This window comes from Oncorhynchus keta, chromosome 14, assembly GCF_023373465.1.
Source record: "Oncorhynchus keta strain PuntledgeMale-10-30-2019 chromosome 14, Oket_V2, whole genome shotgun sequence".
In the NCBI taxonomy this organism is placed as follows: domain Eukaryota; kingdom Metazoa; phylum Chordata; class Actinopteri; order Salmoniformes; family Salmonidae; genus Oncorhynchus; species Oncorhynchus keta.
The window spans coordinates 50,280,477-50,294,788 of record NC_068434.1 but is presented as its reverse complement, the minus strand read 5'-3'; the positions used below and the strand labels follow the sequence as shown (position 1 = coordinate 50,294,788).

Here is a 14,312-nt window from a genome sequence, read left to right as displayed (position 1 = left end):
TGATGTCAGTGTCAACAACATTCTGGGCATGTTCTAGGTCGTCTTTATTTCAAGCCTGTTTCACAGGGTATTTTTCAGAAACCCGCAAACCACACCAATAATATGACTTGAGATCTTGAGATATAGAGTTAAAGTGCACCAATGTATCATCAGGGTTTCAGATGTAAGACCCATTGTGGGAGTTGACCTTTGGTCTGAAACCAAACATTTCTGTTCCCGGAACAGAGCAAGAATGCATCACATCCAAAAGTGAGAAAATAAATATTGTTTAACTATGAAACCATTGGGAAAAAGTTTGCATGATACAGTACATAAGCGTTCAATATTATACGCATTTGTAAGTGTATTTATAAATGGTTAATAGTTGGAGGTAAATAGTAGCTCACTATTTGGCAAGCACTGACTGGCTATCACACTTTTTTGACCAATTTGTTATAACCCATTTATTAATGGCTGATAATGCATTTACAAATGATTAATTAACAGTTAATAACTATTACAAACCCTTTACAAATGGAACCGTATTGTAAAGTGTTACCCTTTCTTGTTTATGTGCAATCAAGATTGTTATTAGCTCATTGTGAAGCTCCGGTTGTGACCACTGTTAGAAATCTGGCGCTGACACGCAATAGCACTTTACAATTGCCCCACCATGTTTAAAACTATGATGTTGGTGTTGTATCCATAGCTCCAAATGAATCTAAAAGTGGTTACATTTCCTCAGCTCTAGTAATTTACAGTGGCAGGGTCAGGCTGTTGAAATTACAGATTGTGCCTTTTAATATATCAAAATCCTTTTACCTCTAGCCTATGTTTGGAGGGGTGTCAATTCATTAGAAAAATACATATTATTATTAATCAGTCCACTACTAACATCACATCTGCAGTTAACCATTAGATTATCACTGCAGTACAAATCCTACATTAATGCTGGCTAGATAATCAGAAGCTGACTTTCAAAATCAAGTTTTCATGCCCTTCCTCAATCTTTAATTGCAATAATATCCTTTTCAATATAGTCTTTAGACAATAATCCCAGCAGTATCGGATAATACCCACTTATCCTCCATAACCTATGAGTTATCCTTGCCATATTATAAGAAATAACAGGCACATCCAGCTCTTTCTTTAATCACAGACGAGTAGTCATTTGTGTGCAGTGTCCTGTGTGTCTGGCTCCTAGTTGGCACATAGACGCAGTATGCACACTATGTACTCAGCATGCCAAGTTGGGACAGGCACTGCATTGCAGCGCTGTGCATTTGCCCAAGTCTTGGCACACAGGCTGTCTGATCACACAGTGTAGATCATCTACTGTAAAGAACATAAGTCGACAGTATTATACCATAGTGTGCGTGACAACCCGTATGCCGGAGCTCTTCATCTGTCCTCTGTATTTTAGACGGTCTCAGTAACAATCAATCTTCCGTCTTATTAATCTCTGAAACAGATGAGGTATGTAATACATGTCTCCATTTCCCAGCTCTATAGTACACAGTCACCCTCTGCAGGGCAGTTATCCGCATTAGCTCTCTCTATGTCCTTAAATGACTCCTCCTCTCCGTCTCACACCCTCCCTTCCTCTGTCTGTGTCTATAGCCTACCCCCCTTTCCCTGTGACACATACGCTAGACGTTGCATTGATTGTGCATAGAGAACCTCACCCTCTTCTACCACCTCAGTCTCGAATGGAGAAGGAGAGAATTGGAGTGCTTCTGTTCTTTCTGGTGGGCAACCTTATCTTTATTCTGAATTTATGTTTGATTTGTTTAGAGAGGACTGTGCAGTACAGGTTAGAGACTGTTTGTAATAGGAGGATGAGTGTTGGCTGACTTTCTGTGCAGGTAACAGTTAGTACAGTCTATTGAATACCTGAAAGCATATGCAGAGCAGTTCAAAACTTGCATCTCATTCCTCTGTATTAACTGTATAAGTTCTGGAAAATAAATGTTAGCTTACTGACATTTTTTGTTGGAAATAGTTGCAAAGATACTGTGAACTATTACTCCTTTTTAAATAGCATATTAATATGCATGTTGTATTGTCTGAATGTGGATAACTTTTTTTTCCATCTCCTCTATCTGTCTTTGTCGGCAGATGCCCTTTCAGCCGGTCCTGTCTCCAGTGAAGACCTGCTCTCATCATAATGTCCCAGCTCCTGCATGTGGAGATCCCCAACTTTGGCAGCTCTGTGCTGGAGAGTCTGAACGAGCAGCGCCTGCAGGGCCAGTACTGTGATGTGGCCGTCATGGTCAACGGCCAGTCCTTTAAGGCCCACCGCGCCGTGCTGGCCGCCAGCAGCCTCTACTTCAGAGACTTGTTCAGTGGCAGCTCTCAGGGCATGTTTGAACTACCCTCCTCGGTCACCCCGTCCTGCTTCCAGCAGATCCTCTCCTTCTGCTACACGGGCAGGCTGACCATGGCCGCCAGCGAACAGCTCGTGCTCATGTACACGGCCGGCTACCTCCAGATCCAGAACATTGTGGAGCGCAGGATGAATCTCATGCTAAAGGCCAACTCTCCACACTGCGATTCCCAGACGGCCACCACCGAGGATCTGGGCTTCGAACCGTCAAGCCCCAACTACAGCCATCCGGCTCTGTTGCCAGGCGACACACAAATGGCCACTTGTAGGATTAAGCAGGAAAGATGTGAGTCCCCAATGAGTGAGGAGCACACAGCTAAGGGCCTCAAGGGCTACACCACAAGGAGCAGTGCGCAATGTTACATGAGGGCAGGAGGGAGTGGTATTGTACCCGGAGTACAGTCGTACCCTATGGCCTCTGGTGAGCGCTCTAGCCCAGGGGCCTCCAGCCTCCCAGCCACTGACAGCCCCACTTCCCACCCCAACGAGGAGGAGTTTGAAGAGGAGTTCTACGGCAGCAGCAATACAAACGGGGTTTATGGGCAGAATTATGGGCACCCAACCAACTCCTACAGCAGTAAATTATCCATCCTCTGTGTTACTTTTTTGAAGCACCAGTAGTTCTCATTTGAAACACAACTTCATCTTTAGAATACACTGTCTAGTATTGAAATTCTGCCTCCACTTGTTCCCCCCAGTGCAGGATAAGTTGGACGTGTTGTCCCTACCTCTGGCCACTGAGAGGCGCTGTGTGCTGATCGGCAGGGACACGATGGCGCTGCCACCCAGTCTCATCAGCCAGATTGGCTACCGCTGCCATCCCACCCTGTACACAGAAGGGGATCCCGGGGAGAAGGTGGAGCTGGTGGGAGGTAAGACATAAGCAGTGACCCCTGATATAGGCCACTCTATAATATGTATGTCTATGGTGCATCTCAGCTCGCCTCAAGCACTGACTCAGTTAACACTAGAACCGCTGGGCCTTTCCGCCTTTAAGGACCCGCTAGAGAACATTGCCGGGAGTCCCCTTTAGCGTCCGTATCAGATGAATATCAACCTGCAAGGTGTGCAAACATAAGCACCAACTCTTGAAAATATATTGTAAAGGTTAAACTCTATAAAGAAATACGAATAGAAATATATACATGTAAAAATATAACAATAGTTATTTGTTTAGATGGTGTCAAGTTTTTTATTTTTTATAATTCTACTAAGTCCTACTGAAAAACGTAAAGCCTATTTTAATTTCCTTTATAATAAAACATTAGTGTAATACATTTGATACATTTATTTCTAGATTTGATTAGTAATAGAGTTATAATAAGTATTACAGTCCAGTTACAGATTATTTTGACAAAGTAGAAACAGAAAATCCAGGTGTGCAGGTGAAATGATTTGCCATATAATATAATAATAATAATATATGCCATTTAGCAGACGCTTTTATCCAAAGCGACTTACAGTCATGTGTGCATACATTCTACGTATGGGTGGTCCCGGGAATCGAACCCACTACCCTGGCGTTACAAGCGCCATGCTCTACCAACTGAGCTACAGAACCACAACATTCCTCAACAGAAGTGCCAGTGCATGAATAATTGTAAAGGATTAATTGCATGAATAAATATTTGTGGAAGTATATACAGTGGGGCAAAAAAGTATTTAGTCAGCCACCAATTGTGCAAGTTCTCCCACTTAAAAAGATGAGGCAAAGGTACACTTGAACTATGACAGACAAAATGAGAGAAACAACTCCAGAAAATCACATTGTAGGATTTGTTATGAATTTATTTGCAAATTATGGTGGAAAATAAGTATTTGGTCAATAACAAAAGTTGATCTCAATACTTTGTTATATACCTTTTGTTGGCAGAGGTCAAACGTTTTCTGTAAGTCTTCACAAGGTTTTCACACACTGTTGCTGGTATTTTGGCCCATTCCTCCATGCAGATCTCCTCTAGAGCAGTGATGTTTTGGGGCTGTTGCTGGGCAACACGGACTTTCAACTCCCTCCAAAGATGTTCTATGGGATTGAGATCTGGAGACTGGCTAGGCCACTCCAGGACCTTGAAATGCTTCTTATGAAGCCACTCCTTCGTTGCCCGGGCGGTGTGTTTGGGATCATTGTCATGCTGAAAGACCCAGCCATGTTTCATCTTCAATGCCCTTGCTGATGGAAGGAGGTTTTAACTCAAAATCTCACGATACATGGCCCCATTCATTCTTTCCTTTACATGGATCAGTCGTCCTGGTCCCTTTGCAGAAAAACAGCCCCAAAGCATGATGTTTCCACCCCCATGCTTCACAGTAGGTATGGCGTTCTTTGGATGCAACTCAGCATTCTTTGTCCTCCAAACACGACGAGTTGAGTTTTTACCAAAAAGTTCTATTTTGGTTTCATCTGACCATATGACACTCACAATCTTTTTCTGGATCATCCAAAACCTTCTAGCAAACTTCAGACAGGCCTGAACATGTACTGGCTTAAGCAGGGGGCCCACACGTCTGGCACTGCAGGATTTGAGTCCCTGGCGGCATAGTGTGTTACTAATGGTAGGCTTTGTTACTTTGGTCCCAGATCTCTGCAGGTCATACACTAGGTCCCCCCCGTGCGGTTCTGGGATTTTTGCTCACCGTTCTTGTGATCATTTTGACCCCACGGTGTGAGATCTTGTGTGGAGCCCCAGATCGAGGGAGATTATCAGTGGACTTGTATGTCTTCCATGTCCTAATAATTGCTCCCACAGATGATTTCTTCAAACCAAGCTGCTTACCTATGGCAGATTCAGTGGAGTGTGACTGTTTGAGGTTGTGTACAGGTGTCTTTTTATACTGATAACAAGTTCAAACAGGTGCCATTAATACAGGTAACGAGTGGAGGACAGAGGAGCCTCTTAAAGAAGAAGTTACAGGTCTGTGAGAGCCAGAAATCTTGCTTGTTTGTAGGTGACCAAATACTCATTTTCCACCATAATTTGCAAATAAATTAATAAAGAATCATACAATGTGATTTTCTGGAAAAAAAATTCTCATTTTGTCTGTCATAGTTGAAGTGTACTATGATGAAAATTACAGGCCTCTCTCATCTTTTTAAGTGGGAGAACTTGCACAATTGGTGGCTGACTAAATACTTTTTTGCCCCACTGTATATGACTAGATATAAAAACAATAGTTTTTTTTTTGGGATAGAGTCAAGGATATTTTTTTAAATAATTCTACAAAGTCCTAGCGAAAAAGGTAGGCATACAGCCTATTTTCGTTTCCATTACAATAATAACATTAGTGCAATACATTTGAGCAACTTTATTTGTAGATTAGTAATAGTTATAGTAAGTATTACATACAGTCCAGTTACAGCTTCTCTGACAAAGTGCTCATGTGAAGTGATTTGATGTATTCCTAAATAAAACCACCAAATAAAACCACCAGTGCATGAACAATTGTAAAGGATGAATTACATAAAGAAAAAGTTGTGGAAATATATCAATGACAATAATTGTTTTTTTAAACAACGCAATTTGACATTGTCCTCTTTTTCCCGAATGGGAGCTATGGTGCGTAGGGAAGAGGGAGAGCAGGACGCGCTGCTGCCTTGGCGGCTGTAGCTGCTTTCTTGGTGTTCATGTGGTTCTCACGAAGCTCACATGCTAGATCCATGATGAAGTCTCTGCTGACTACCTTGTCAAGGCATTGCTTGTACAACACATGCGCATTGATAGCAGCCACGTCGATCACGTTGTAGGACACTGCAACAGGCCAGCGGCAAGTACCTCCTTTTACAGAGTACAGTCTTGCCATCTGGTCGAGTGCATCCACACCAAGCTATTGCATAAAACAAAATAGAATAGAAAATGTTTGAATTATATATAATAAAACTAATAGTAATATCAATAATATTAACGTAAGACAATATAGGAGAAAATATTTGTTGCATGGCAGATGGAAAGGCTGGAAAGGCAGATGGAAAGGCTATCTGTATGTAGCAGAGCTACATACCTTTGTGCGATTGTAGTCTGTCACTGTCTCCGATGTCTTCTTCTGGTAACTGCTGATGGCAACAGTGGGATGCATGGTGCTGAGGATTGCAAACACTCTTGTTTATTTTCCATCTGTACACTGTGAGTGTTGCTTTTACCACTCTCCATCACTGATGTGGAGTAAAGCTCCGCTGGTATGTTGTTTTGTGCAGAGGACGGAAGCTCCAGTCTCAGCTTGTTCACTGTTCCGCTCAGGCCAGTTTTCTTTGCCAGACTCGTCTCACTGTGGCAGGTAGGATCACCGTCTCAGTTGAGCTTCTGGTTTTGCTGCGGCGAGGCTCAGGCATCAGAGGCAGAGTCTCGAATCAGATGAATAATCTTCATCAGAAACGTTGATCTCAAGCTCAATATCCGATCCTCCATCCGATTCCAGCTCATCTAAATTCTACAGCATGTGCAATGCTGTCCGTGTGTCCATTCGTTTGGTTCGGCTTGCCATTGTGAACGACACACATTGTGTGTTGTTCTCAGTTTCTGATTTGACTCTCTGAGCTGAGATTATACAATTTCCAGGTTTTCAGAATCAAATAATTAGACCTCCCCACAGTTCTTTATCATCATTACACTATTGTTCTAAATTCAAACCCCTTCTCCCTCCTCATTCAGGTCATTAAAATTCAATCACCCTCTTCAGCTTCCTCCTCATCATTCAAGTTCATTCAAATTCAGGTGTGAAGTCACGTGCACAATTATCGGTTTCTATCTGGTTTCTATCACCCATCCATTGACAACACTCATTCAGAGTGAGGAGAGAGATGCATTAGAGCCTCTATACCAACACCCTTCGGCACATTTGTCTTGGCCCCTTAAGTTAGAAGAAGATATGAAAAAACAACAGGTAAACAGCCTCTAAATACCTTTCTGTTTGTGATTGAAAAATTCTGACAACTGAGCAATGTAAAACAAATATTTAGGAAAAGTCAGGGAAGGTAGCAGGGCGTTGCTATTTTGGGGGGGGCAGATTTTTTTAAATTTACAAAATCAAACGTCAGTGGCCATTGGCTGTTGTAGTGTTGAAGACCCAAGCCCTCACATGCAGACAGTATATTTTCTTCTTTACAACTGTATCATACAACACAGAGATGTTACCATGGACATAGAGATCATTAGGGAGGCCCGCCATTTTATTGTTTTCATCATGGATGTGAACGTGAGCAGCATTGCTCTGTCCTTTTCCCCAGGTTCTGGTGTATATATGACTCGTGGCCAGTTGATGAACTGTCATTTGTGTGCCGGCATTAAGCACAAAGTCCTGCTGCGTCGGCTGCTCGCCACCTTCTTTGACAGGTTAGACTGTTAAATTATACAGTGCATTTGTAACTATATTGTCGTAGCCAGATTCTGGACCTAGACAGTAGGCTCCTAGCTCTTTATAAAGCATATTTGGTCTTTTTAGACAGATAAAATCAGAGAGGGGGGCAGAGAAAATGGTAGAAAGGAGAAAGGGAAAGCCCTATATGGATACTGATTATGCTATTGTATACATAGAAACACACTGGCCAATAGCTGTGGAACTGGAATTCGCTCCTCCACCAATGATCCCAGCCGAAAACCGTTGGACAACAGAGTACTAAACACTGTCAAACGTAGGTGCCCTTCTGTTTTCTCGGGTGTTAAACACCATACTGGATTCATTTGGCTCAACACTGTATGTAAAGTTGACAATATGCATCTCTTTCAATGTTGTCTTGTCTCTTTCCTCTCGTTTGCAGTCTACTGCCAGAACTTTGCACCTAATTTCAAAGAGAGTGAGATGAACGTGATTGCAGCCGACATGTGCACAAACGCCCGGCGTGTGCGAAAGCGCTGGCTGCCCAAGATCCAGTCCATGCTCCCAGAGACCAAGGAGAGCAGCAGAAGCTCCTGCAAGGGGCAGTCCAGGGCCTGTGCGTCATCCCAGACAAGTGTGCTGTCGTCGGCCTTGCCCTTTGAAATGGACTTCAGACACCTGACGTCGTCCTACCTGACCCTAGAACAGCAGCTCTACGCCGAGAGCCGCAAAGAGACTCTCCTACCTCACCTGCAGTTTGTGGGAACCACCAGGTCAGAGGAGGGGGCTGCAGCAGCAGAGCTGGCTGAGTCCGAGACAGAGCATGGGCCTGAGCGAGGAGGACGAGGAGCCCAGGCGGGCCAAGGAACTGAACGCCTCTCTGAGTGCTTGGAGAGAGCAGCTGAGGTCCCCTCCCTCAGCACACAGGGTAAGGCTGGGGCCGGGGGCTCCCCCTCCTCCAAACACACAGGACAGCAGGAGGACAAGTTGCTAGAAGATGACCAGTGAGGTCCTAACATCCGTCTTCTCCAACAATCTATATATGTATATGTATGTGTATTTAAGCTTTGGCTACTCAACTGCATGTAACATTGCAGAAATTGCAGTTCAGACATGCACTTAAAAGAAAACTGATGAAAAAATGAAATGCAGTATAATAATTCCTTGAAGGAGAAGAGAAGAATTGCTACTACTGTGGCACCTTGATGGACTCGCTGATAGATAAGGTGGGTGAACAGACATGGGGCGAATGAGGAAAAACGTTGAGTTTTTAGTTGTCGTTTGTACTCTTGTAAAGCCTACAAGACCAGAGGTCTAGGGTTGTCTTTTATGTGCATTTACCCTCTACTACACCACTGGTCATAATGTACGACTCACTACTTCTACCAAAAGTTCGGTACCACTTTATTTTACAGTACAGAAATTACCTGGTATTTTACATAGAAATAGAAATACATAGAAATTGCATTGTAAAATGCAATTAAACCATTATAATAACCTATAACCGACATTTGTTTATTTGAGGCTCAATGCAAGTAGCACCACTCAGCACCATTTGGTACCAGGTAGTTACCAATAGTTTAAAGGTCTTTGAAGTAAGTAGCAGAAAGTACCCATTAATACCTCACAATTTCCTAGAAAATACCAAGCAATTTCTCTTCCTTAAAATAAAGTATAAAAAAACACTTCTTTATTGAATTCTGTTTTCTAATTGTTCTGCTTCCACCTAATTACCTCTAATGTGACATTATGTTCATCTATATAATCAACTGTTGGCACTGAATAAGACAAACATTACCAATAACAAAATGGGGAGGCCACATAATATTGCTTCTATATTCCTTTATTTTAATCAGCTTCAAACTGTCGGTCCACTGCGATGCATTGAAGGTATAGCCCCAGTGAGATTGATCTGTTCTTTACCTTATATACAGTACTGTTTTGATATTACTGATTGGAATATGTTGAAAGATTCATCCACCCAGGACTCATCCATCAACATTGAGGAATATACACCATCAATCAGAGGCTTCATTAGGAAATGTGTTGATATTGTTCCCACAATAGCAATCCGGACATGCCCCAACTAAAAACCCTGGATCAACAGAGATCTCCGTACCATGCTCAGAGCCCATACTGCAGCATTCAATGTCAGCAGAACGGACCCTGATGACTCGATGGGGAGCGATGCGTACAAGGCAAGCAGTTACGAGCTCCTCATCCATAAGTGACGCAAAAAGACAGTGCAGACTCAAACTTTAATTGATGTTTGACAACCTAGACTCGCGACACGTGGCAAGGACTACAGACTACAAAGGCAAATCTAGCTGTGTGGTGCCCACCGAAGCCTCCCTCCCAGATGAGCTTAACACATTCTATGGTCGCTTCGAGGCAGACAATACCGAGCCATCCAGGAAGACACTCGCTGCTCCGGACAACCAAGTGCTTTCACTCTGAGGCTGACGTGAAGAAAACTCTCAAAAGAGTGAATACTCACAAAACCGCCAGACCAGTTGGCATCCCTGGCCACATTCTCAGAGTGTGTGCTGACTAGCTGGTGAGCGTCTTCTCAGACATCTTCAACCTCTCCCTGGCAGTAGTCCTCACCTGCTTCAAGGAGACTACCATTGTCTCAGTGCCCACGAAAAACAAAGTGACATTCCCAAAATGACTACCGACCAGTCTCACTCACCCCAGTCATCATGAAGTGCCTCGAGAGGCTGGTCATGGCCCACATCAAGGCCAGCATGCCAGGCACACTGGACCCACTCCAATTATCCTACCGCTCCAACAGATCCATGGAAGATCCCATTTCAATCGCTATTCACACGGCCCTAACACATCAGGACAAGAGGAACACCTATGTGAGAATCCTGTTCATTGACTACAGTTCAGCATTCAACACTATTGTTCCCTCAAAGCTCGACACCAAGCTCAGAGCACTGGGTCTGGGCAGCACCATCTGCAACTGGGTCCTGGACTTCCTGACGGGCAGACCACAGGAACAACACCTCTTCTATACTAACTCTTAACACAGGGGACCCTCGGGGGTATCTCCTCAGCCCTCTGCTGTACTCCCTATTCACCCATGACTGCGTGGCTTTGCATGACACCAACTCCATCAAGTTTGCTCACGACACCACAATTGTAGGCCTGGTAACCAACAATGACGAGTCAGTCTATAGGGAGGTTGTAAGTAAACCGGCATTGTGGTGCTCCCAATTCAACTGTGGGAGCATGGCGGCTCTCAACACCAGGCAACAAAAAGAGCTGGCCACTACTATACGAGAGATTGTTTGTGAGGAGATTACCTCTGCCCTAAAACCGATAATTGAATCATTGGCTGTGCTCACTGCTAACGTGGATACCTATTCTAAAGTGGAAAGCCTGGAGAAGGCAACCAATGCGACAGAGGTGTGACTCCATGACCTGGAAACAGCGCAAGCTAAGTTGGAAGGGATAATCAAACTCCTGTAAATTCAATGTGCAGGTCACAGGACTTGAAACTGGTCAACCCAACTTCCTTCATGAGCAAAATATTTTCTATGAGCTGTTCAGGCGGGAGGTCCCATGTCACTGATTAACAGTGAGCACTGCAGCGGTCAACTCCAACGGCTCTCACTGTATGATTGTACGGATCCACAGCTTTGAAGTAAAGCGGAGAATTGTTCACCTTGTAGTGTAATCTGGGGGTTTGACTATGCAGGGAAGAGGATTAACATCTACCCAGACCTGAGTGCCAAAATGCTAAAACACAGGGAAACCTACGACAAGGTGCGATATCAGCTACGCAAGCTAAACCTGAGATTCGGCTTCATCCACTCGACAAAACTCCTCTTGACCTTCCAGAACACCACACACATGTTTTCTACTGCCAAGGAAGCTCAAGACTTCTTCAAGAAGCACATCAAACCCAACACACAACGGGACAAGCCAACAGAAGGAACCTCATGACTGGCACATTTTTTAAGGTATGCTATCCATGCACAATCACGCGGCCTAGCCTATGGCTATGATGCTGCCCTCAGCATAAGACAGTGATGACACCCCCTAATGTTTGGGTACAAGGAACAATAATAATATTATTGCTGAGCATTAAACTTGTTATAAGTATATTGCCTATGGTCCTGGACATTTACACAGTAATGGCACCACACCAATTAATGAGCAATGGACAATATAGTTATATATAGTCAAGTAGTTTAAGTTAGTAGCTATTCCCCTACTATTTTATGTTTAATTTTGTATAGATGTTTTGCTACTGCCAAGGAGAGATGGCCAGTCCAATACGGGCTACTACTATACAATAGCTGTTTTGTTTTTGCTTTTTTCCTTCTTGTTGATTCCTTTCCCCCTCTATTTAGGCACTAAATGTATCTCCCAGGGAGGACTTGCCCTACAGGCAATGATAAATTATTATATACAGTAGCATCTAGAGTATAGACTTCACTTTTTGCACATACCCTCTTATTTGTTTTGTACATAGAACAGAGCACTTAAAGGAGGGCAAATATATGTTTAAAGTCATTCAAAGCATATGGCTAATAATTTATGCATATCATGGATTAAGATCTATTGCTCCTCCCATTTTTGACTGTTTAGGCATTAGACTTGCATATCTGTCATGTTTTTGTTTTCATTTTCTTTATTTTTTCCTTCATTCCCCACCCTTACTCAAGTCTGCAAACTTAACTGTAAAGGTCTAAATTGGTTGCTTATTTGATGTTTTATTTAACAATAATAATGTGTTTTTTTAATGTTATAGCTTAAGATCCCCCCCTGCTGCTTAAGAGAAACATGAGAAGGAGGTCTGGGGGAACAGGAGAAGGAGGGCTGGGGGAATAGGAGAAGGAGGGTGGGGGGAATAGGAGAAGGAGGGTGGGGGGAACAGGAGAAGGAGGGCTGGGAGCTACATAGGAAGGAGGGGGCTGAGGAAGGGGGGGCAGGGAAGGGGGAACGGTTTATAGAGACCCAGTGGGTCGTGCTATTTTATTTTACATCCATGATCTTATCAACACTAAGGATAACAATTACATTTTAGAAAAACAATGGCAACACTAGCTATTGTCTCATGGAATCTGAAAGGCTTTAGTAATCCTATCAAACATTCCAGCTGTCTTTATATTCAAGCAAGAAACCATATTGATATAGCAATGCTCCAAGAAACACACTTTCTCCATAAGGACGCACATAGAATAGAGAACCATTTGTACAAACTGGTGGCTTTTTAATGAGCCCCAAATAAAACTAAGGGTGTTATCATAATGATGCATAAGAAACTCAAAATCACAGTATCCCTGGTGAAGGCGAAGACCAAGAAGGCAGAATCACTTTCCTTAAATGTCCATAATGGCAAGAGAATTGCCTTTATCAATGTGTATGCTCCAAATTCATATGATCCCAAGTTTTTTTTTTAAGTTCTCTGACCAGCATATTGTTAGAATTGACTGAATTCCAACTGGTTATTCGGACAGACATGAATGCCATTTTGGACATGCGGGACAAATCTAATGAGACCAACATACTCTCCAACATACGCTGTATTCAGAAAGTATTCAGACCCCTTGACTTCTTCCAGATTTTGTTACTTTACAGCCTTGTTCTGAAATTAATTAAATTGTTTTTTATCTCTCGTCAATCTGAACACAATACCCCATAATGAGGGTTTTCAGGTTTTCAGACATTTTTGCAAATGGATTAAAAAAAACTGAAATATCACATTTAAGTAAGTATTCAGACCCTTTACTCAGTACTTTGTTGAAGCACCCTTGGCAGCGATTACAGCCTCGAGTCTTCTTGGGTATGATGCTACAAGCTTGGCACACCTGTATTTGGGGAGTTGCTCCCAATCTTCTCTGCAAATCCTCTCAAGCTCTGTCAGGTTGGATGGGGAACGTCGCTGCACAGCTATTTTCAGGTCTCTCCAGAGATGTTCGATCGGGTTCAAGTCTGGGCTCTGGCTGGGACACTCAATGACATTCAGAGACTTGTCCCAATGCTACTCCTGCGTTGTCTTGGCTGTGTGATTAGGGTCGTTGTCCTGTTGGAAGGTGAATCTTCTCCCCATTTTGAGGTCCTGAGAGCTCTGGAGCAGGTTTTCATCAAGGACCTCTTTGTACTTTGCTCTGTTCATCTTTCCTTCAATCCTGACTAGTCTCCCTGTCCCTGCCGCTGAAAACCATCCCCACAGCATGATGCTGCCACCACCATGCTTCACCGTAGGGATGGTGCCAGGTTTCCTCCAGACGTTGACGCTTGGCATTCAGGCTAAAGAGTTCAATCTTGGTTTCATCAGACCAGAGAATCTTGTTTCTCATGGTCTGAGAGTCCTTTAGGAGCCTTTTGGTAAACTCCAAACGGGATGTTATGTGCCCTTTACAGAGGAGTGGCTTCCGTCTGGCCACCCTACCATAAATGCCTGATTGCTGGAGTGCTGCAGAGATCGTTGTCCTTCTGGAAGTTTCTCTCATCTCCAAGGAGGAATTCTTGATCTCTGTCAAAGTGACCATCGGGTTCTTGGTCATTCCCTGACAAAGGCCCTTCTCCATCGATTGCTCAGTTTGGCCGGGCAGCCAGCTCTAGGAAGATTCTTGGTGGTTCCAAACTTCTTTCATTTAAGAGGCCACTGTGTTTTTGGGGA

The 14,312-nt window shown here is 43.4% G+C and overlaps 1 protein-coding gene across 2 annotated transcripts; it reads left to right on the top strand.

Moving 5' to 3' along the window:
* Window positions 1-1,343: 1,343 nt before the first annotated feature.
* LOC118393574 (nucleus accumbens-associated protein 2-like) lies at window positions 1,344-12,444 on the top strand. Of its 2 annotated transcripts, none has more exons than XM_035786352.2 (6): window positions 1,344-1,727; window positions 2,098-2,651; window positions 3,064-3,237; window positions 7,584-7,689; window positions 7,891-7,988; window positions 8,115-12,444. In XM_035786352.2, exons 2-6 carry the CDS (start codon window positions 2,147-2,149, stop codon window positions 8,678-8,680), a joined length of 1,449 nt encoding a protein of 482 aa, XP_035642245.1. In that variant the 5' UTR covers window positions 1,344-1,727; window positions 2,098-2,146; the 3' UTR covers window positions 8,681-12,444. The 2 variants fall into 2 exon arrangements, with proteins under 2 accessions (XP_035642245.1, XP_035642243.1); XM_035786350.2 differs by having other exon boundaries at window positions 2,098-2,942.
* Window positions 12,445-14,312: the final 1,868 nt, after the last annotated feature.

Excerpts from the sequence above, each read along its gene's own strand:
- LOC118393574 (XM_035786350.2), top strand. The coding sequence starts at position 2,147 with ATGTCCCAGCTCCTGCATGTGGAGATCCCCAACTTTGGCAGCTCTGTG. Across the intron at positions 3,238-7,583 it reads GAAGGTGGAGCTGGTGGGAG|GTTCTGGTGTATATATGACT; the intron begins GTAAGACATAAG and ends CCTTTTCCCCAG. Across the intron at positions 7,989-8,114 it reads AGTACTAAACACTGTCAAAC|TCTACTGCCAGAACTTTGCA; the intron begins GTAGGTGCCCTT and ends TCTCGTTTGCAG.